The sequence below is a fragment of the Propithecus coquereli genome, unplaced genomic scaffold, assembly GCF_000956105.1.
Source record: "Propithecus coquereli isolate 6110/MARCELLA unplaced genomic scaffold, Pcoq_1.0 Scaffold362, whole genome shotgun sequence".
Classification (NCBI taxonomy): Eukaryota; Metazoa; Chordata; class Mammalia; order Primates; family Indriidae; genus Propithecus; species Propithecus coquereli.
In genome coordinates this window covers 2,166,733-2,188,510 of record NW_012149308.1, presented here as the reverse complement: position 1 = coordinate 2,188,510, position 21,778 = coordinate 2,166,733, and the positions used below count along the sequence as shown (strand labels likewise).

Genomic DNA, 21,778 nt, shown 5'->3' with positions numbered 1-21,778 from the left:
TATTATTGCAACTTCCTGTGGCCCTATGTCATTTCTAAATACAAAGTATGAAAAAAATAAAAAATAGTGTATAAAATTAAATGTCTATTCTCTATTAAAAATTTATTCCTAATAGGAATAGAAGGGTGTGTCCTTAATATTAAAAACGCATCTCAAGCCAATAGCCAGCATCATGCTTGATGGGGACATATTATAGGCATTCTCATTAAAACTATGACTGGTATTTTCACTTCTATTTTAAATTCTAAAAGAACTTGCTAATGCAATTAGATAAGAAAATCAAAGAGTATTCAAGGGAAGGATAAAATATTACTATTCATATGATATAATCATCTACTTAAATAATCTAAGGAAATAGACTAAAGAGATTTGTTAGACCGAATGATAGTCCAGTAAAGTGGTAAACAAAATATATTCAGAAATCAATAAATAGCTTTCTTACTGATCAGCCATAACCAATTAGAAGTTATAATGGAAAAAAATCTCATTCAAAGTAGCAATAAAGGCCGGGCGCAGTGGCTCACGCCTGTAATCCTAGCACTCTGGGAGGCCAAGGCGGGAGGATAGCTCACGGTCAGGAGTTTGAAACCAGCCTGAGCAAGAGTGAGACCCCCGTCTCTACTAAAATATAAAGAAATTAGTTGGACAACTAAAAATATATAGAAAAAATTAGCCGGCCGTGGTGGTGCGTGCCTGTAGTCCCAGTTCAGAGGCCGAGGCAGAAGGATCGCTTGAGCCCAGGAGTTTGAGGTTGCTGTGAGCTAGGCTGACACCACAGCACTCTAGCCCAGGCAACAAAGCAAGACTCTGTCTCCAAAAAAAAAAAAAAAAAAAAAATAGCAATAAGAATATTGAATGTCTGGAAATAAACATAACAAGGAAAGGACAGGACCTAAATGAAGAAAATTACTGAATTATATTAAAGAATAATTTGAAAAAATATGAGAGAAAAGCTTTGGTTCTTTAATGTAATTTAAATTACTTTCAGTAGGATTTGAGGTTTCTTTTTCCTTATTATTTTTTAAGAATTGAGGATAACTTTTCCTTTTGTCTTGATGTTCCCAGATTTTTAGTTTTTTAAAATTTCTTTAGATTTCTCTAAATTATTTTATAGTTTATGTGAACAGTTAAAACTATTTTTAGTAAAATGTTCCTATTAATACTATTTATGCTTAATAAATACACAGCTGGAATTAATCGTGGAGCTCTAATTAGAAAGTACATTTGTGGTCATCTTTTCGGAAATAAGTCTTGGTGGCTTTACTGTTAGATTATATTTATATCTAGGGTGACTTTTAAATATATATGTATATATTAGAGTGAGTAATTTGGATTGTTTCTTCCTAAGTAAATTCACCTTAAAACGTGTCTAGAACACTTTGTTTTGAGATATAGTTGATACTACATAAACAGGAAGTCTGTTAAACAGGTTCTGATTTATTGTGTATTTGAGGAAGTCTGTCTTGTTTCATTTACTTAAAAGCTATTAATTCTGTCTTTTTGTACATAAGGATGTTTGTAAGACTGTATAAGTTTAATTATTTTAAGTGATTGTTAATTAACAGTTATGTTATCAATAATATATATTAGGTTCAGTTCAGTAGACATTTAAACATCACTTTTTTTTTTTTTTTTTTTACAAATGAGAAAACAGGTTCAGGTGATTTTGCCATAGTCACAACATATAAAAGCTTGGACTTCGAAGCATAAGCACCAAGCACCAAGCATAATGGTGTATATGTTTTGGATAGGAGGGCTTCATTAAGCCTCTGGAAACCAGAATAAATCATTAGACTTGTTCCTGAGACTCCTGACTTAGTCAACCCAAGTAATGTATTAAAGGATTATCAAGAACTCAGATTTTTAGCCCTAGAAATAGAAGTGGACTCATTAGGACTAGGAACTCCTCAAAATCCCCCCAAATATTAGTATTTGCCATTTCCCCTAGCAAAATGAGCATGAGGAAAGAGAAGCTGATACTTATGGAGCACCCAGTGTGGCTGGGCATACTGCACAGTACCACAACCTTTGGTATAGCTAGTATCTGAATCTTATAGATTAAAAAACTGAGGTTCATGTTAGATCACTTGCCCGAAGTCACACCTGTAATAAAGGGCAAAGCCAGATTTTGAAACTTGGTACATCAAACTCCAAAGCTCATGATCTTTTTACTACACTGTGATTTCCCAGACTTGCCTAATCACAGGAGACCTCTAAGGTACTCATTTAAAAAATGAAATACTGAAGCATGGGATTTCTGGAAATTCTAATTCAGTTTCAGTCTGGGGTAGGGCCAGGTACTATGTCTTTAACAGGAATCTTAGGTGATTCTGATCATCAGGCAGGTTTGGGAAATAGTACAAACTCTTATCATGTACTAAGAGGTATTGGGGAGGCAGGAATAGGATTAGGAGTAGATACAGAAGTTTTTATTTAAAAGTTAACAGCCAGGAACAGTGCCTCACACCTGTAATCCCAGCACTTTGGGAGTCCAAGGCAGGATAGCTTGAGGCTAGGAGTTCAAGACCAGCCTGGGCAACATAGCAAGACCCCATCTTCACAAAAAAATTAAATAATTATCTGGGTATGGTGGCACACCTGTAGTCTCAGCTACTTCAGAGCCTGAGGTGGGAGGATCACTTGGGCCCAGGAGTTGGAGGCTGCGGTGAACTATGATCACACCACTGTACTCTAGCCTGAGTGACAGAACAAGCTCTGTCTCTTAAAAAAAAAAAAAAAGTTAACACTATTAGTTTTCTCTACTAGTAAAATAAAAATAGTAAGATTGGGTTGTGGAAATTATAAAATTGCTTTAAATTCCCTAATCTGCACAAGAAAGCAATATTTCATTCTGTTTTTATTATTTTTCTTTTAGGTAACAACATCTGTACAATCAGTTCTTTGACATTGTCTTTGTTTACACTAGGAAACAAATGTACCACTGCTAGATATAGAAAAAACTTTTGAATGCAGAAGAGAGAGAAGAAATTATATTTAGAAATAACATAAAAACAGCTTTAAATATAGAATCAGTAATTTCCTGAGGTGTAAAACCCCACAAAATTTTAAATAACCTTAGCCTAAAACTTCAATCCTTAAAGTTTTATAAAGGATTATAAAATTTTCAAGCTGAGAGAGCTCTCATAACTGGGAGAGTTATGGATGAAGAAACCACAACTCAGGCTTAGGGGCTTGCCCACAGTTGGTGGTAGACTTTCAAATCCGTGCAGGCCAAAATTCCGTAGAACTCTTATGGATTGCAGATAAATACCAGGAAAAAAATGACTTTTCCAAGGTCATACCAGTTTTTAGAAACAAATTTAGTGACAAATCATGTTTACCTTATATTCTCTACTTTATCTAATTTTATGTTTTCTTCCTTTTTTCATTGCCCTATTGAAAATGAATATATTTAAAGGAATCCATTTTAGGAGATTATATAATTCAAAATATTATATCTGATCTATGGTATGTTAGAAAAATAAACCTTCTTAGAATAATGTTATTTAACAAATGGCTACTTTCAGAACATGTTGTGCTAAGGAAGAACTCTAGTTTTCTCCACTTTTATTATAAAATTTTATGGGTAGAGAAAAATGGGCATAGCTAGATGTCTATACATGACTTCTAACAGTAACAAAACAGCGTTTCTGTGTAAGTAGTAGGAGCTTTAGATTCGGACTTGGGTTCAATTGTCTCATCTGCAAACTTAATAATTCTGTAATCTTGGACCAGTTATTAATTCTCAGCCTAACTTTTTCTCTACATTATAACATACCTCATGGTTTTTAATGATTAATTGGGACTAAATGGGAGAATATGTGTAACAGAGCTAGCACTGTAGCTTGAACAAAATAGGCAATGAGTAAATGATAGTTGTTATTTCCTTGACCCAGTAGTTATTTAGAAGACTATTAATTTGAGTGCTTTAGTTTATTTCCTTATTCAATTTTTTATTATAATCAGAAAACATTATCTGTATGATTCCTGCTTTTAAACATTTTTTAATTTACTTTATGGCCTAGAACATGGTCAATTTTTGTAACTTTTCATAGATACTTGAAAAGAACCTATATTCTTTTTACATTATAAAATTCAATATCTACCCATTCTAATATAAATTATTTCAAATGCTTTGTCCTAATTTTGTTCATTATGCTAGTTGATATTAGTGTGCTAAAATTTCCCCATCCATTATGTTTCGATTTATTTTACATTATAGTCTCCAAAGCATCTGCTTTTGTGTTTTATGGTTACTTTAGTCTGTGATTAAATGTTCAGTAGTATTATGCATTTACTATTTTTAACGATATTTTTGTTTTAAAAAATAACACATGCAAATTATAGAAAATCTGAAAAATAAACATACACAGAAGGAAATAAACATCTGTACTCTTACTATGAAATATTATTATTAAAAGATTTTTATATGGTAAAGAGTAGGAGTTTTAGAATTATATCTGAGTTTGAATTTGGGCTCTACTTATTAGCTTTAGGCAGTATATTAGACTTTTTCATGTATTCAGCAAGTATGTATTGAGAACCATACTGTGTGACCAGCATTTTGCTAGGGGCCGGGGATACAATGCTTAAAAAGATTGACATACCCATATTGGCTTAATTTCCTCATTTGTTAATTGTTGATAATACCTCACAAAGTTGTTTAGAAGTATCGAAGATGATTAATAGTGCTTAGTATTTGCCTGGTATGCAGTAAGAACTCAGTAAATGATAGTGATTATTATTAGTATGTGTACTCAATAATAATTGTATCTTCGTCCAAATAAAATGACCTTTTTAATCAGCTTACTGTTTTTGCCTTACATTTTATTTTTGGCATCAATGTTACAAACACTTGCTTTCTTTATACTTTTCTATACTTATCTGTTTGGTTTGGGTTTCTCTTTAAAGCAGTAAATAGTTGTTTGTTTACTTTTTTAAAAATACAACCTGATTCTTAAAGTTTTTATAGTCAAACATTTCAAACACATACCAGAGTGGAAAGAATATAATGAACCACCATATTCCCCTAACCCAGCATCAAGGATTATCAACTCATGACCAATCTTGTTTCATTTCTGCTTCCTCTTCCCATCCCTCTCCCCAGCACACATGCATTCACTCTTCCCCTCCCCAGATCCGGTGGATCGTTTCAAAGGTAATCCTAGATACGTCAATTCAGACATAAATATTTGCATTTATATTTTTTAAAAGATAGACTTTTTAAAACATGTAACTGCCATACCCTTATCACTCATAAAAACATTAGTATTTAATAATTCTATAATAGCATCTAATATCTAGTAAGTCACTTCCTTTTGATGAGACAGTTTAAACTTTACATTTCTTACATTATTACTTTTGGAATGATTTCTGTCATCTTATTTTACACTTTTTATTCTTTCCTTGTGGGTTTTTATTCTTCTGCCATATGGATTGTTTTGTTTGAGGAGGTTGTGAAATATAGAAGAAAGAATTACGGAGCTGGAAAGACCTGGGTTTGAATTCTGCTTCTGCCATTCACTAATTAACTTTGCTGAGCCTTGGTTTCCTTAACTGTAAAATAGGGGTAATTAGACCTGCTTCATGTTCTTAGGGTTGAACATGATGCCTGCATAAAGTACTATTAATATCAATAGCCTGTGCCTGTTATTATCTTCTTTAGTGATTTGGACTGTAATAAACATCTATTCTTGGTTATTGTATGGTTTTTCAAAATATTCCAAAATTTATATTTATTAGATAATTATTAAAAATAGAGGTTTTTAAATATCCTTTTAGGAAAGACAGAATTTAGAATCTTTGCTTCTCCCATTACCTCTTTTGAGTTCACATTAATTTAGCCTGCGGTTATAAATCTTACCTTTAACTTTCTAAAGTATTTTTTCTTTTATATTGTTTATATACTTATTTATTCTTCAATGTTAACCCTTTTTCCTTTAGTGGGATTATTCAGTTATTTCTCAATATTAAATTGATGTCAGTGTATTTCACCAGTTCTTTCCTACCTCAATATTCTTGATCTCTTTTTTTAAATTCTCTTTTGATGGTCTAGGATGTACTTTTGAACAATTTATTTAAAAAAAGATACTACCAGGATGGTGAAATTTTATAAGCCTTTGCAGACCTAAGCATAAGCATGACCTTTGTACATGAAAAACTAGAATGAGGTATAAAATTCTTAGGTCATAACTTTTCCCTTTCAACTCTCTGTAAGTCATTACTTCATTGTCTTCTGGCATTTTATTATTGCAGAGGAGAAATCTGAGGTCAATCTGATTTTAGTTCCTTTGAAATAACCTATTTTTTTCTGCTTGTATGCTTGTAGGATTATATCTTTATCCTTGAAATTTAGAAACATTTGCCAGGACATGTCTTGGTGTTGATGATCTCTGTTGAACCTTCTCAGTCTCCAGTCTCAGGTATTTTTTTTCAGAACTGGAAATTTTTCTTATACTTTTGATTGATTAAACTGCTCTGTTTTTTTTTTCTTTAGGAACATCTGTTATTCATAGATTATTTCTATGTCTGTCTTCCATAGTTTTTTAATCTTTCCTTTTTTTTTTTTTTTTTCATTTACTCAAGTTTGTCCTCTGTGGCATGGATTCCGTTTTCTGCAGTGTCAATTCTAATACTTGCTATTCACAATGCAGATTTAATTTTGGCTACTGTGTTTTCATTTCTTTATTCTTATCTCAACATACTCTTGTTTCATAAGCAAAATTCCCCTTAGGGGTACACTTCAAAAAACATGAGATGGATTCAGGCCTAAGACTTAGTTATTTCCTGAGGCCACAACCACAGGACCAGAAAAAAAGCTTCTAAAAGGGTCCTCTTAAACTTAAAAGTGTAGATATAACCAGAGGTTATTCTTACCCTCATCTAGAAAATAGAACAGTATTGGGTACTAACAGGCCTTTAGTAGCTAGAAAGTAGGCACCTTAACTAGAAATAAACTGATTTTTCTAATTACATGTATTGTTTTTCTCTTTATAAAACTAATACATAATAAGTGCATATAATTTTGAAAACACAGTACAAAGAAGAACATCCTATGACCCAGGTAACTACTGATAAGATTTTATATATGTTTTGCCAGTTACATGCACACATGTTGGGGGGGGTGCAAAATTGGGGTCATACTCTATAGTCTGTATCCTTTTTAATTTAATATATTGCAAGCATATTTTTTGCATCATTAATTTTTCTTTGAGGCCCTGATTTTAATCATTGCATAGTATTCCTACATATGAATAGATGTATTATGATTTATTTAACCAGTCCCCTGTTGGTCATTTAGATTGTTTTCTATTTTTCAGTATAATGAGTATGATGAATATCACTGTACATAAGTCTTTATGCACATCTCTGATATTTCCTTAGGATAAATGAGGAGCTGATTCTTAATCCTGTCACATTGGTAAGGATTATATACATTCCTTATTAAGAATATAAAATGCTTGTTTCTTATTGTTTCAATGTGATTGCATAGAAGATTCTTTGCATTCTGAACAATTTGATGGTACCTTAACCAAAATTTGAGAGAGGTTTCTAATGCCTCATACTCAGCACCTTCATGATGGAATTCCTATTGCGTAAGCTTTGAGCAGGAAAACCACTGCTGATATCAGAGAGTTTGGAAGGCAGATATACTTGTGGAAACTTGAGGGTGGTTAAAAAAAAAAAAAAACTGTGGTCCTTGCTTATTCCTACAACCTTGGTCTCCGTATTAATACACTAGGGCTCTGAACCCTTTTTTTTCCTCTTCCCTTCCTGTTATTTCAGACTGTTATTTTCTATGAGGACTCCTTTTCTCCTAATGTCCTTATGTACATTTCATTTCTAGGTAGGAGAATGTCAGTATAATTGATGGTATGTCCTGCTAAGTGTAAGGTGACACTTTATCAATCACAGATCATTTTTTATTCCTAGTATACTGGTGTACATGATCTCTTGCTGAACTCCAAGTATTTTTTCACTGATTTTATATTTTCTTCAGAGATATCAAACAGCAGCCTGGAAATTTACATTGTTGTAACATGCCATTACAGCAAAACAATCTGTGTAATAGAGTTGCTTAAAATAAATTTTTTAATTGATAAAATGTTTTATTTTTAACATGTCAGAGTTTTCCTTAAAATACTTGGGAATACTCTAGTAGTCCTAAAACCTTGGTTCAGAAATATTGATTTGAATTGTTCCTCTTCTTTAAGCCTGGAAGATGATCTTAAGTGATGATTTTTTTTTTTACAACAACATTGAAAGTTGTTTTGAAAACAATTCCTGCTGAAAGTCAAGCGAACAGTCTCCTTTATCTAATTTGCTCTGATGAGACCCATATTGTAGGTTATTCTAATTTGTGACTTTTTACACATTTCAGACTAACAAAGCATGATTAGCATTTCCTAACCTTTTCTAGTATTTCACATCACATTTGCATATGTACAATCTGCCAAGCTCTGAAATTTTTTGGCTGGAAGGCATTATGGTGGAATGAGAGAGGATAAATACATTTGCCTCACTTTTAAACTGTTTTTTGTCCATACTCATTCTTTAGCCACATTGTATAAAAACATAGTACACATATGAGTGATCTCTTCTGCCCAGCTTGGCAGGAAATTGGTTGTTAATAAGTGGTGAAACGGGCATCTGAACACTCTCCTATACTTCTTCATTGCATTACATCCTTAGATGTTATGTGTAGAAATGTAAATATTACAGTCAATTGAGGCAAAAGAGGGCAAGAGAAGTAGCATTTACTGAGCATCTACTATCTCTTGGTGAATCCTTTTAATTATAACGTCCTTGTGGGTAGATATTATATGCATCTTACAAATGAAGAAACTGAGGCTCAAAATGTTAAGTAACTTACCTAAGTTCAGGTAACTATACCAGCAAGTGACAGAGCTGGGGTTTAAACCTGGTGCTGGCCAGCCTCAGAACACATGTTTTTTCTATTTGTTTCTTAAAATTAGAGAAATACATTTTCTTGTTTAATAGGTACTATTCCTTGAACTTCGGGAACTACAGAAAGTACAATATTGAGTCAGACTGATGATCCATTAGCCTAAACTCTAATGAAACTAAGGGTCATGTTTCAAAAGGGAAACTTCTTAACTGTGAAAGTAACTTTTCGCTCATTTCTAATAGATAATATTTGAATCCTTGTTTTGATGAAGTGATACAAAAGATTCATTGGAATAAAGGTGCTTTTTTGGTAGAAAAAGCTTTGTAAAGTTTCACTGGTATGTAGGACAACATTGGCTTTCATATTTTCCTGCCTTTAAAATTAAGTTCAAAATTTTAAATCTTTGTCGAACTCAGGAAGAAAGTAGATATTTTTACAAAAAGTACAGCATAAAATGCCTTTTAGATTGTTTCACTTAATTTCTTTCTTAGATTGCTTTGTTAGTATATATTGTACTGTTAATTATATGGGTGGGTAGTTGAGAAAAGAAAGTATATTATAAAATTTGAGATTACACGTAACTGAAAATACTGAAGAGGCTGATTGACAGATTTGGAATCCAGTCTATAGAGACTGTAGCAATGGGTCAGAGCTGGAAAAAGATGAATTAAAAATTTTAAATAAGGCCTTATTCATGGGACTAAGAGTAACAACAGATACAGGATAGAGGTTACAGGGCTTGGTTGCAGTGTACGTAAAGAAGACAAGGATTAATCAGCATAAAATTTTATATGAGTCAGCATTGTGTTGTGGGCATTCCAGAAATAATGCATATGCCCTTTACTCTGCATTGGTTGTTATCAGGATTGGAATGTTAATTGCTTGTGATTCCATACACCACCCTTTAAGATGAATTGGAGTGTGCTCAGAAACGATGATGATGAGTCTCATCCATCTTAAAGGAATGTTTGAAGGAACTTGAGTTATCTAGAAAAGATAAGACTGACGGTGGTTTATAGTCATGGATGTAGATTTATTTTCTGTAACTTTGCAGATAGTGTATAGGCAAGAGAATTTGTGGCTGAGGAAAATTACTATATAATGAAGAATTTTATATATGAGGCAGTACTTTTTCCGAGATAGGGTAGTAGGCTGCCAGGTGAGGTAGTATTCTTGTCCTGGTAGCGTTGAAGTATAAGCGAGATCAAGGTAAAAAGGATTGACACATATGATATGTAGTTGGAACAGAAGACTTTCACGATCCGTTACCAATCCTAAGCTGTTTTTATTCCAAGATCAAAAGCACTTTATGGAGTATGATTTTATCCTCATTAAGCTACCTCACCTAAGTAATAGTACTTTGCATTGGCACAGCTCTTTACAGTTTATATAATGCTTTCTTATGAGTTATCTTACTTTTGAGCCTAATAATAACCCTTTGGGTAGACAGGGCAGGCATCTCCATTTTGAACAGGTGAAGTAATTAGGCTAAGAGAAAATCTGAATCATCCAATATCATAAAGCTTATAAGTGGCAGACTTAGGCTCTACTCTGGTCTATGAATTCCACGTTCAGTGCTGTTTCTACTGTACCAGTTTACTCTAAAAGTAAGTTGTAAATTGTGATGCTTGCTTTGCATACATTGAAAATTGCAAGGAGCAGATAGTTCTTAAATTTTATTCCCATAGAAAATGTAAGTGCAGCTCAAGTTAGACTGAGATTTCTAAAAGCTAACTAATGGAGAATCACCGAGCAGATCTGTGTTATAGAAAGATAACTGTTTACAACGAATGAGAAAATCTAGTTTGGGCTACTAGATGAATAATGGTGCCTTTCACGAAGATAGCAAATATAGGAGAGGGAGCAGCTTGGTGGGCGACAGGTGAGGTGATTGAATTTTCGACATAATAAAAATAGCTAATATTGTTTACTAAGTGCCAGACACTATGCTTAGAGTTTTATATCACTTATCTCATTTGGTCTTCACAACAACCCTCTGAAGATAAGACTTTTTAATTCTCATTTTCCGTATGATGAAACTGAGGCTTAGACAGTTAAAAAACCTGTCCAAGGCTTTATAATTAGTAGCGTAAGAGCAGGAATTTGAATCTCCATGTCTTAACTCCAAAGCCAGTGTTCTTAAGAACTGGTTTAAGGCTTTTTTGAGATGTTTGGATAAAAACAACCAGTAGTCAGTTGAATAAATGATTGTAGCTTTTAGGAGAAAGAAGGATCATGGAGATATTTGAGTGTCCTTACCAAAGAAGTGGGCAGTATTGTCACCTCTGAGCATGTCTTAGGAAAACAGAGATTTTATACCTGCCTCCCCCCTTTTCCTGCATTTTGGCACCGGTTCTATGCTTTTTGTAGTATTGTCGAGGCATCCCCTAATCTAGGAACATCCTCTCTATGAGTGGATGAAATTGAAAGGTGCCCTTTTTGTAAGGTCAGTAGACCTTTTAGGATGGGGGCCATGTTTTATTAACGTTCATCTCCAGGTCAGTACCTACTAGAACATAGCATGAATGGAATGAATGAATGAATGGATGGATGGCAAATAGGGATAGGAAGAGTAGAGAGAGGATTTCATATTCAGAGCAGCTTCCTCATGTAGGGTATGGGGTGATAATCCTCCAAAGATGGTTAGAGATCCTTGTACACTTGTTGAATTAACAAGTAGTCAGGAGCTACTCCTTCTTCCAGTGAAGGAGTGAGAGAAGACACTATGTGTTCCTGACTTCTGTTTTTTGTTTGTTTTTTAAAATTACACAAACAATACATATTCATTGTAGACACATTAGAATATTCAAATAAGCAAAAACAAACAAAATTTAAATTGTCTAAAATTCTACCACCCAGAGATAGCCACTGTTAACATTTTGGTGTATATCCTTCCAGAGTTTTTCCCATACAAATATATACATTGAAATATGTATATATTTATTTAAAATGGGATCATTACAATCCATATTGTTTCATAAACTGCTTTTTCACTTATTACATGTGACTGTCTTTCCATGTCAATAAATTTACATCTTTATCATCATTTTTAATGACCGTATAATATTCCATCATATGGATGTACAATAATATATTTAACTAGTTATCTATTAGGAATGTAGGTTTCCAATTTGGAGTTCTTTTTGGGAAAAAAATTATGGTGAGCTTCCTTGTATGTACATCTTTATACACTTGTCCATTTTTTTAAAAAAGTGGAATTGATGGGACATTTCAAAATGTTATGGTGGTGTTTTTATTCTTAAACACTGACTCACATTGCCTTCTGAAAGGTTGTGCTGATTTACACTTTCTCCAGCAGTGTATCCAGAGTGCTCTTTCCCTCATACCCACATTAGCACTGAGTGTTTTTTTTTTTTTTTGGTTTGGTTTTGTTTTTTGTAAATCATTACCAATTCGAAAGGCAAAAGGTATCTTTGGGTTAAATGCATTTCTTTGATGAGTACTAAGGCTGAACTCTTTTTTCCCTTATTGCTCATTTCTGTTGAGGTTCATCGTTTTTTCTTACAGGTTTGTAAAACAAAGCTCTTTATGTATTGAGGATACCAACCCTTTGTCATATGTTGCTCTTTTTTTGTAATCAATTTGTCTTTTATCTTTTTTGTGTCTGGCAGAAAAAGTTTTAAACTTTTATGGATTCCAATGTCCTTTTTTTTTATGATTTCAACCCTCCTTACCCCATGAGTATTATTCACCTATATTCTAATACTTGTATAATTTTATCTTTTTGACATTTAAATGTTTAATCCATTTGGAATGTATTTTGATGTAGAGATTGAGCTTGATTTTCTCTGAAATAATTAATCAGTTACCCTGATTAATTATCAGTGGAGTTGGAATTTAGAATGTGTTTTGTCATATAAAGTGTTGTAAATGGTGTTTGATAAGGCTTAAATAAGACCATATGTAATGCATTTACCTATTAAACTCAAGGGCTCACCTGGAAAGGTAATCATCATTTATTACATTGTTTCCATGGAAAAATGTTTTTATAGTTTCAAATAATTAATTTACAGATTAACTTTTGAGACATAACCTGTTGCAGATTTGCAACCGCATACTTATATGGTGGTTCTACTTCATTAGAGCCCTTTAGGGGTGAAAATATTCCTCAATGATTTTTTTTTTGGTCTGCCTTCATTTAAATTTAACTGATGTGATGTCTGTTTTGGTAATTTTCTACTTGCTGTGCTTTTCACAGAATGGACAGCAAATTATGGATGAACCTATGGGAGAGGAAGAGATTAATCCACAAACTGTAAGTAAAATATTATATCACAAGGGTATAGATAAATCAGATACCATGAAATTATTTTTTTAAACTGAGCAAAGTACTCATTATATAATATTAGACTTGTTGATGCTTTCACATTAATTTTACCAAAATACATTCTTGAATATGTCAGGGACCTTTTTAAAAAGGTGGGGGGGGGAACCAAGGGCAACACACATAACCTAAACATATGTACACCCATAATTTGCTGAAATAAAAAAAAAACTGTTTGATAAGACTGATTTTAAGAGAATGACAAAACAAATTGCTTTGTGTTGTTGAAAGTTTTTCATTAGTGCCTTGAAGCTTATGTTTTTAAAAAATCAAACTGTAAATTTACTAAAGACAAAAATATAAAGGTCATACTTTACAGAAATATTTAACATAGAAAGTAGACATTTGCCATTTCCTCATCATTTTTCTGTTCACTCCTGAATCCCCGTCCCCTAGACCAATGTGCGTGGCACATAATAGATGCTCATTAAATATTACATAAATGAATTAATAAATTGTTCCCTACCCCCCACACAGAATAACCATTGTCAGCAGCTTGGTTATAGTCTTCTTGTTATTCTATACATAAGACAATTATTTATGTTTGCAAAATGCATATATTATGCAACTTTTTTTACTTAACATATCTTGAACATCATTTTATGACAATACATGTAGATCTACCTCTTTTTAAAATAGTTACACAGTATTCTATTTTATGTATCCTATATTTAATGTAATTTTTCCTGTTTATTTTTGTGAACTTGTGTTTCAGTAGGATACAGTCTTAGAAAAGGCTGTGCTGGAGCAAAGAGTATGAACACTTAAATGTCGTAGATATTACCAAAGTGCCCTCTAGAAAGATTGTAAAAGTTTCAATGTATGAGAATACCTGTTCAGTCATTTCCTATCCAACACTGAATATTATCAGAAAATATTTTTAATTTGAAATACTTTACCATTTTAATTTGCTTCTCATTTGATTATTAGTAAAGTATCCATACATCATTGACCTTTGTTATTTTATGTTGTCCAGTTTTCTTTTGAATTACTGGTTGTCTCCTTATTGGTCTGTATAATCTCTGTATATATTCTGGACATTAACTCCATGTCTATTATATACTTTGCAAATATCTTCTCCCTCTTATTTTTTTAAATATGTGTCTTTCATTGTATTATGCACAGAAGTTTTAATTTTTAAATGGTCCCATCTGGCTTTTGGGTTTCAAGTTTTGGTTAGAAAATCCTTCCCTGTACTAAAGTTATAAAAATATCCTCTTACATTTTGACCTACTACTTTTATAGGTTTTGTTTTGTTTTGTTTTGTTTGTATTTAGATCTGTGATCCACTTGGAATTTGAGTACCTCATATGAGGTAGAAATCTAACTTTTCTTTCTAAATGGATGACCTGTAGTCCTAACCCCTACTTACTAAATAAATAGAATCTGTTCTTTACCCACTCCTTTAAGATACCTTTTATCGTATATAAAATTGCCATATACCCCTTGTATCAGTTTCCTAGGGCTGCCATAACAAATTACTACAAATCGTGTGGTTTGAAACAACAGATGGCTCTCAAGGAGGCTCCTTCCTTGCCTATTCTAGGTTCTTGTGTTTATTGGCATTCCTTGGCTTGTAGACACATCATTCCAATCTCTGCCTTAGTCATCATATGATGTTCTCCCTGTGTCTATTTGTCCAAATTTCCCTCTTATAAGGACACCAGTCATTGGATTAGGGGCCATCCTAATGTGACCTCATCTTAATATCATTACACCTGCAGAGACCCTGTTTTCAAATAAGGTCTCTTTCACAGGTACCAGGGATTAGAACTTGAACATATTGCTTTTTTTTGGTGTCGTTGTTGTTTTTTTGAGACAGAGTCTCACTGTGTTGCCCGGGCTAGAGTGCCGTGGCATCAGCCTAGCTCACAGCAACCTCAAACTCCTGGGCTCAAGCAATCCTTCTGCCTCAGCCTCCTGAGTAGCTGGGACTACAGACATGCGCCACCATGCCCGGCTAATTTTTATATATATATTTTTAGTTGTCTGGATCATTTCTTTCTATTTTTAGTAGAGACGGGGTCTCACTCTGGCTCAGGCTGGTCTCGAACACCTGAGCTCAAATGATCCTCCCACCTCGGCCTCCCAGAGTGCTAGGATTACAGGCATGAGCCACCACACCCAGCCTCTGATATTCCTGTATATCCTTTATAAAAATGTTATAGTTTCTTACATATAGTTCTTAGGCATTTCTTATTGAGATAACTTATAGGTATTTTATAGTTTTCGATACATTGTAAATGGAGTTTTTTTCTGCTATGTCTTCCATCTGCTTATCGCTAATATATATATATATTTTTTTTTTTTAAAGTTATGTGTTTTTATATATTTTTAACATCTTGGGAAAGTTAACTTTTCAGAAATCAAACAAACTCATAAACGTTATGTCAGTTATAGAAGAATCAAATCATTTTACTCTTCTGCTTAAAACACCTCAGTAGTTTTGTGCTCCCATTAAATAAATTCCAGACTCTGCAACATGACTTACCAGGCCCTGCATAATAAGGCCTTTACATACTTCTTTCCACCTCTCTGGCCACATACCTCTGCCCTCTACTGTAGAGTCCAGTCAAATGTGCCAGCTTTTCTTTCTCTTCTGGGCTTTCATGGGTGATGTTCCTTCTCTCAGAATTCTTTCCCTTACCACCTCCTTCCATTTAATTCGTAATCATCTTTCAGATCCAAGTTTAGATATTTCAACTGAGACACTTCCTGACACAACTACTGCTTACACTTCTACCTCGTGTTAAGCATTTCTCCTTTGTGTTGCCATAGCAGCCTATGCGTACCCTAAATGACAACACCACACCAGATTCCGTCGCATATTTATTTGTCTGTATTTCCTACTAAACTGTGAGCTACGTGAGACAGTGACCAAGTCTGACTTATTCTTTGTTTTGTATCTCATGCCTAATACCCAGTTGGTGTTCAATAACTATTTGCTAATTAAATGAATGCATGGATTAAATTTTAGCTAGTACAAGGACCCAGGCATGGGACCTAGTGCCTGGAGCTACCTTCAGATTTGGTCTAGATTCCTACTCTCTCCCAAACCATTTGAGGCAGTTTATTTCTTTAGTCTGTAATTTATAGATTTACATGTAAACAAATGTAAAAATGATCAGTGTAATTATGTTTTTCATGCCTTCAGCTACCTTTTTAATTTGTGTAACAATTCCTTTGGAAGGAAAACCTTCAAATTTTTTTATTCTCTCTAGTCTAAAATTAAAGCATTTTCCATCATGATGTTACATGGCTTGTACTTGCTCTTACTCATGGCATTAGTAGCATTTACATCTGGGAGAAAATTGCATTCTAGAGATAGATTGGAAAAGTGCAGGACTAAGATATAACCAGCAATATGGGTGAGGTGCTTGAGCAGATCACTCCAGATTATATGAATTAGGTTTAGGTATTAGATAAAAGCCTAGTATTTAATATTTCTTTAATAGTATTAAATCCAAAAGATTGTCAAAATATTTATTAGCCTTATACTTTTAAATTGTGTTTGCCTTTAATATGCAATTAAAAGTTTTCCTTTTGTCAACTAGTAATAATTTATATAGTGAAAGTTGAAATGTTGTATTAGTTATCTATTGGATATGTTACAAATTACCCCCAAATTTAGTGGCATAAAACTACATACATTTATTATCTTCCAGTTTCAGTGGGCCAGCAGTCTTGGCAGAACTTAGCTGCATCATTTGGTTCAGAAACACTGTCAGACTGCAATCAAGGTGTTGGCCAGGGATAGAGTCTCATCTGAAACTTGGCTGGGGAAGGATCTGCTTCCAGGCTCACATGGTTGTTGGCCCAGATTCCTGGCCCACAAAAACTGTGAAATAATAGATGTATGTATGGAGCTTGTCAACTGGTAGGCTTTCTTGCAGGTTGATTGGCCCCTTTTCTGTAAGCTACAATGCAGAATGTGATGATAAGCCAGTTTGAATCAGAACAAGGCAGTAGAGAAGGTGGAGCATAACAAGAGAAGAAACCTGGGTCCCTTACTGGCCTTATGGTCCGGTGACAACTCTTCACCCTAAACTACTCTCTTTTTTATTGTTGTTGTTTTGTTGTTATTATTATTATTTGTAGAAAGAGGGTCTTACCATGTTGCTCATGTTAGTCAAGAACTCCTGGACTTGAGCAGTCCTCCCACCTTGGCCTCCTAAAGTGCTGGGACTACAAGTGCAAGCCACTGCACCTGGCCTAAACTGTCCTCTTAACCTACAGACTGCTCTATGAGAAAAAAAAAAAGGTACTTGCCTTGTTTGAGTCATTGCATTTTGAGACCTTTTTCTTATAGCAGCTTAGTCTGTATTCTTACCATATCTAGTCATTCATTAACCAAGTAGTTAATGGATATCTATTAGGGGCCAAGTACTCTGTTACATTGTTAGATATACAAAAGCATATAAGGAAAACTTGTAGTTTTAAAATGGCAAAATAAAGCTGTTTTTGTCCTCTTCTCTGGGAAATTATCACCCAAAACAAGGAGAATAAGAAACAGAAACTTGGTCTTTGAAATCAGAAGACTTCTGTAATTTGAACCATGAGATATAAATATGAAAAGCAGATGGAAGAGTGGTAACAAGAGGAAATTAATAGAACCTAAGTGATTTTAGAGAAGTATCACAGTGGGGAGCAAGTCTTGTTCGTGCCCTCCAAAACCTCAGAAGAACTCAAAAATGGGGCCACCAGTTATTATGAGAAGAGGAGGTATGGCATGGGATTGAAAACTGAAATTGTTGAATGTTGATATGAATACCTTCTAGATCCTCTCTCCTCTGGAGACAGAAGGTATTTCATAGGGAAAATCGGAGAAGCTCTAGATTTGGGCACCTTGGACACAGTAGGAAGTAGAGTGAGGCACTGGCCTGGAATCAGGAAGGTCAAGTGAAAACCTGCTACTGAATGGAGATATGGCCGCATTCTACCCACCAGGAGCATATCCTCCTGCAGTAGAGTGGGGCGTTCTTGACGGAAGAAATGTCAGATATTGACCTTTGGGAGATCTTATAGTGTAAAGGCTGCCAGTTGACAAGCCCCAGAACTTCCAGGCCACTTTTTAGGGCCTCGTACTTAAATATTTGTGAAAAGCCAAGTATCACCAGATATTTGAGGAAGGCTATCAACATGAAAGAATGAAATCTTAGAGAAACAAACAATTCAGGGAAAAGGAAAAAGAAAAGTTAAAGTAATGTCTTCTGAGTGTTGACAAAATTAATTCCCTAAAACAAAAATAGGTTGTTATTAAAAAAAGAATAATCATAAAAAGAAAAAATTGTTAGAAGTTAAAACTGTGATAGGAATGTTTTGCATTTCAGTAGAATATTTACAAGCAAAAATTGAGGAAAGCTCTCAAAAAGTAGAACAATAAGACAGAAAATAGGAGACAAAAGGAAAGAAGAGCAATCTAACTAATAGGAATTTCAGAAAGAGACAATAGGGGAAATGAAGGAAAGAAAGAACATAAGAAACATACTTTTCCCACATTTTAATATCTCTGAAATCAGAATGCTTGTTATAATTGATGATGTGACACATTTTAATTCACAGCATTTTTTCTTTCATAGCAGTGTGGTGATAATCATTATCTAAGATTAGGCAGAATACTATAATACCCAAAATATGTTTTCCCAAAATGAGAACCACAAGTCTCCAGATTTAAAAATCCCACCGAAAATCTATTAATGGGAGAAAGAAAAAAAAAAAAACTCCTGCTCTCAAAAAGGCTAATTTTTATGAAATATCAAAATACTAGCAATAAAGAGAAGGCCCTAAAATCTTTTGGTGATTTTAAAAATCATATATAAAGGATTGGGTATACGAGTAATATAGGACTTTTCAACATTGGAAGTTTGAAGATGGGAGCAATGCCTCTAAAATGCTTAGTGAAAATGATTTTCAACCAAGATATTTTCAGACATGTACTTATTTTAGGAATTTGCTGGAAAATGGGCTCTGCCAACACTAGAGGGTTGTTAACTAAGAAAAAGACATGGGATTCAGGAAACAAAGGATCCAACACTATAAGCATGATGAAGAAAGTTCCTTCCCATTATGATGAATAAAGGAAGCTTTAGAAGACTAGTTCATTTAGTAGGTTTAGAGGGTACTCAGTCCAGAATGAAGTAGACAGGCAGATAATTCCAGGAATGCTGTCTCCAGGGACAGGGGCTGGGGGTAGGGGAATAGAAGTGATGAATTATCCAATAAGTTTGAGTATTGGAAATTCATGGCCAGGTGTGGTGGCTCTTGCCTATAGTCCCACCACTTTGGGAGGCTGAGGTGGGAGGATCGCTTGAGGGCAGGAATTCGAGACCAGACAGAACAAAATAGTGAGACTGTCTCTATCCAAAAAAAGGTAGCTGGGCAGGTGGCACGTGCCTGTAATCCTAGCTACTTGGGAGGCTGAGGTGGAAGGAGGATCGCTTGGGCCTAGGACTTTAAGGCTGCAGTGAGTTAATGATTGTGCCACTGTACTCCAGCCTGGGTGACAGAGCAAGACTTGGACTCTTAAAAAAAGAAAAGATAATTCACTTAAGAGGCTGTTGCAGAGTGGGAAGAATTTGACATAGATACAAAGAAAAGAAAGCAAATTAAAAAACAAAGCAACTGTAAACTTAAGGAAAAACAAAAGTTGTACATAAGAAATGTAACTAGAGTATATTCCTCACCTCGACAGTGAACAATGTTTACGTAATCATAATAATTGTAAAGACTAAAGACTAATTGTAAAGACATTGGTTTAACCAAAATTTGTGCTATGAATGCTAAGTCATCTATAATTAGACATCTAGAGGTAATATCTGAAATTGATGAATCAAGATTAAAGTAGAATAAGGTTATTATTTATCATATAGAGATATATACCAAAGGGATCAATGAAAAAAGCTAAAAGGGTACAAGAGTGCAGGATACTGCTGCTTTTTCATTATAAGCTTTGCATCACTTTTTGACCCCTTAACTTTTAATAAAAATTTAAAATTTAGAAAGTAGTTGTAAGTGGTGTGATCAGATAAAAATTTGCATAAGACATGGAGTTTAACCTGAGTTTTGAAGAATAGGTATGGGATTTTGAGAATTAAATGTCAATATTTGGGTGAACACTTTCTCATGGGAAAATGGTGTAAACAAAAGCCAAAGTGGGGAAAAAGTGAGATGTGTTGGAGGTAGCTAAATCAGTCTGACTAAAAGGATAGTCATAAAGGAGAGTCTAATTTCTCCTGAACACAAATACCTTCATTCAGACCTTCCTAATGTACTGAGTTAGTCCTGTGATGTCTCTTGAAGAAATCCCCTAGGTACCTATTTGTGGTAGAGCCATTTTGTTCTGGCTAGATTTTTCCTTTCTTCGCACCTCATCTTTTCCTCTCTTCCCTTTGTTCTTTGCCCTGGTATCTGTCTCTCTCCCATGTCTTATTAATAGAGCTGCTTCTCTTCTATCTTCTGGAATTTTAATGCTGTTATCCTCTCTTCTGGCTTTCTAAAGATTCACCCCATTCCTGTCTTTACTCACATGAAGTAAAAAAACACTATTATTTCCTCCATGTAGTTCTCACACAAAGCTGCCTTAAAATTTTCATTTGAAACCCAAAATGATACTCATAGCCATGAATCCAGCACATACTTGCACAACTCTTGCAGTCACTGTGGTTCAAACACAAAATAAACTACAGAAAGAGAAGCCCTAGCAGAGTAGACAGACAATAGGCAGTGAATTACTCACTCAACACAGGAAAATACAATTGAGTGCTCATTGGAAGGGAAAATTTATGGTGTGGTGCATCAATAGCACTTATTGACTAATTGTGTAGAGTATTGTCTGCCATTCTAACTCTCATTGGCTGAGAGTATATTTGAGCACTCAGAGCTTGGGGAAAAATACTTGTAGTAGATTTAAGTACATACCACTTAGGAAAATATTTCTGAGATTAATAGCTTTATAATTAGCTCTGCATGGTGGCATTAAATAGAGTATGTATACACCAGGCAAAATTTCTAAGTATGTAAAGTTCGCCTTTGCTACATTTTTGGCTCTCTTTCAGGGCTATTTTTTTTAATTACTAGTGTCCCTTTCCTCCACCCCTAAGAGCTTAAAAAAAAACAAGACAACTCCCCTTTTTATCGTGGCCTGCCTCCCTCATGTGGTGCCTCTGATCCAAAATTGCTTCTCCTCTGCTCTCATCTATTCATCACAATACCCATTTCTTCAGTTTGAGTGATCTCATCCATATTTGGAAAGAAAGTAAAGTGACTTAATTAAGGCATGTTCAAGTATAAATGATTGTTGATTGAGTCAACCTGAAATACTGGCATATGGAAAGTTGCAACCCCTTTACCTAAATGAGTATTTTAATTTAACTATTTTAGATAAGCACAACTAAGTAAAAAGAATTTAAGGCTAATAAGCAGGGGAAGAAACGTGCGGACAAGGAAAGGAGCGATACCACCTAGGATATATTACTGCTTAGTGCAAGAATCAGACCTGGGGCAATGGTGTTGCCACCCCTCGCCTT

At 34.3% G+C, this 21,778-nt stretch overlaps 1 protein-coding gene across 1 annotated transcript in view; it reads left to right on the top strand.

Annotated features, from left to right (window-relative positions):
- Positions 1-21,778, top strand: part of RPS6KA3 (ribosomal protein S6 kinase, 90kDa, polypeptide 3) — a 116,620-nt gene that overhangs the window by 18,109 nt on the left and 76,733 nt on the right. Inside the window, exon 2 of the mRNA XM_012651678.1 lies at positions 13,128-13,184. Coding sequence (XP_012507132.1) covers positions 13,128-13,184 — 57 coding nt within the window. The remainder of the gene's footprint in view (positions 1-13,127; positions 13,185-21,778) is intronic.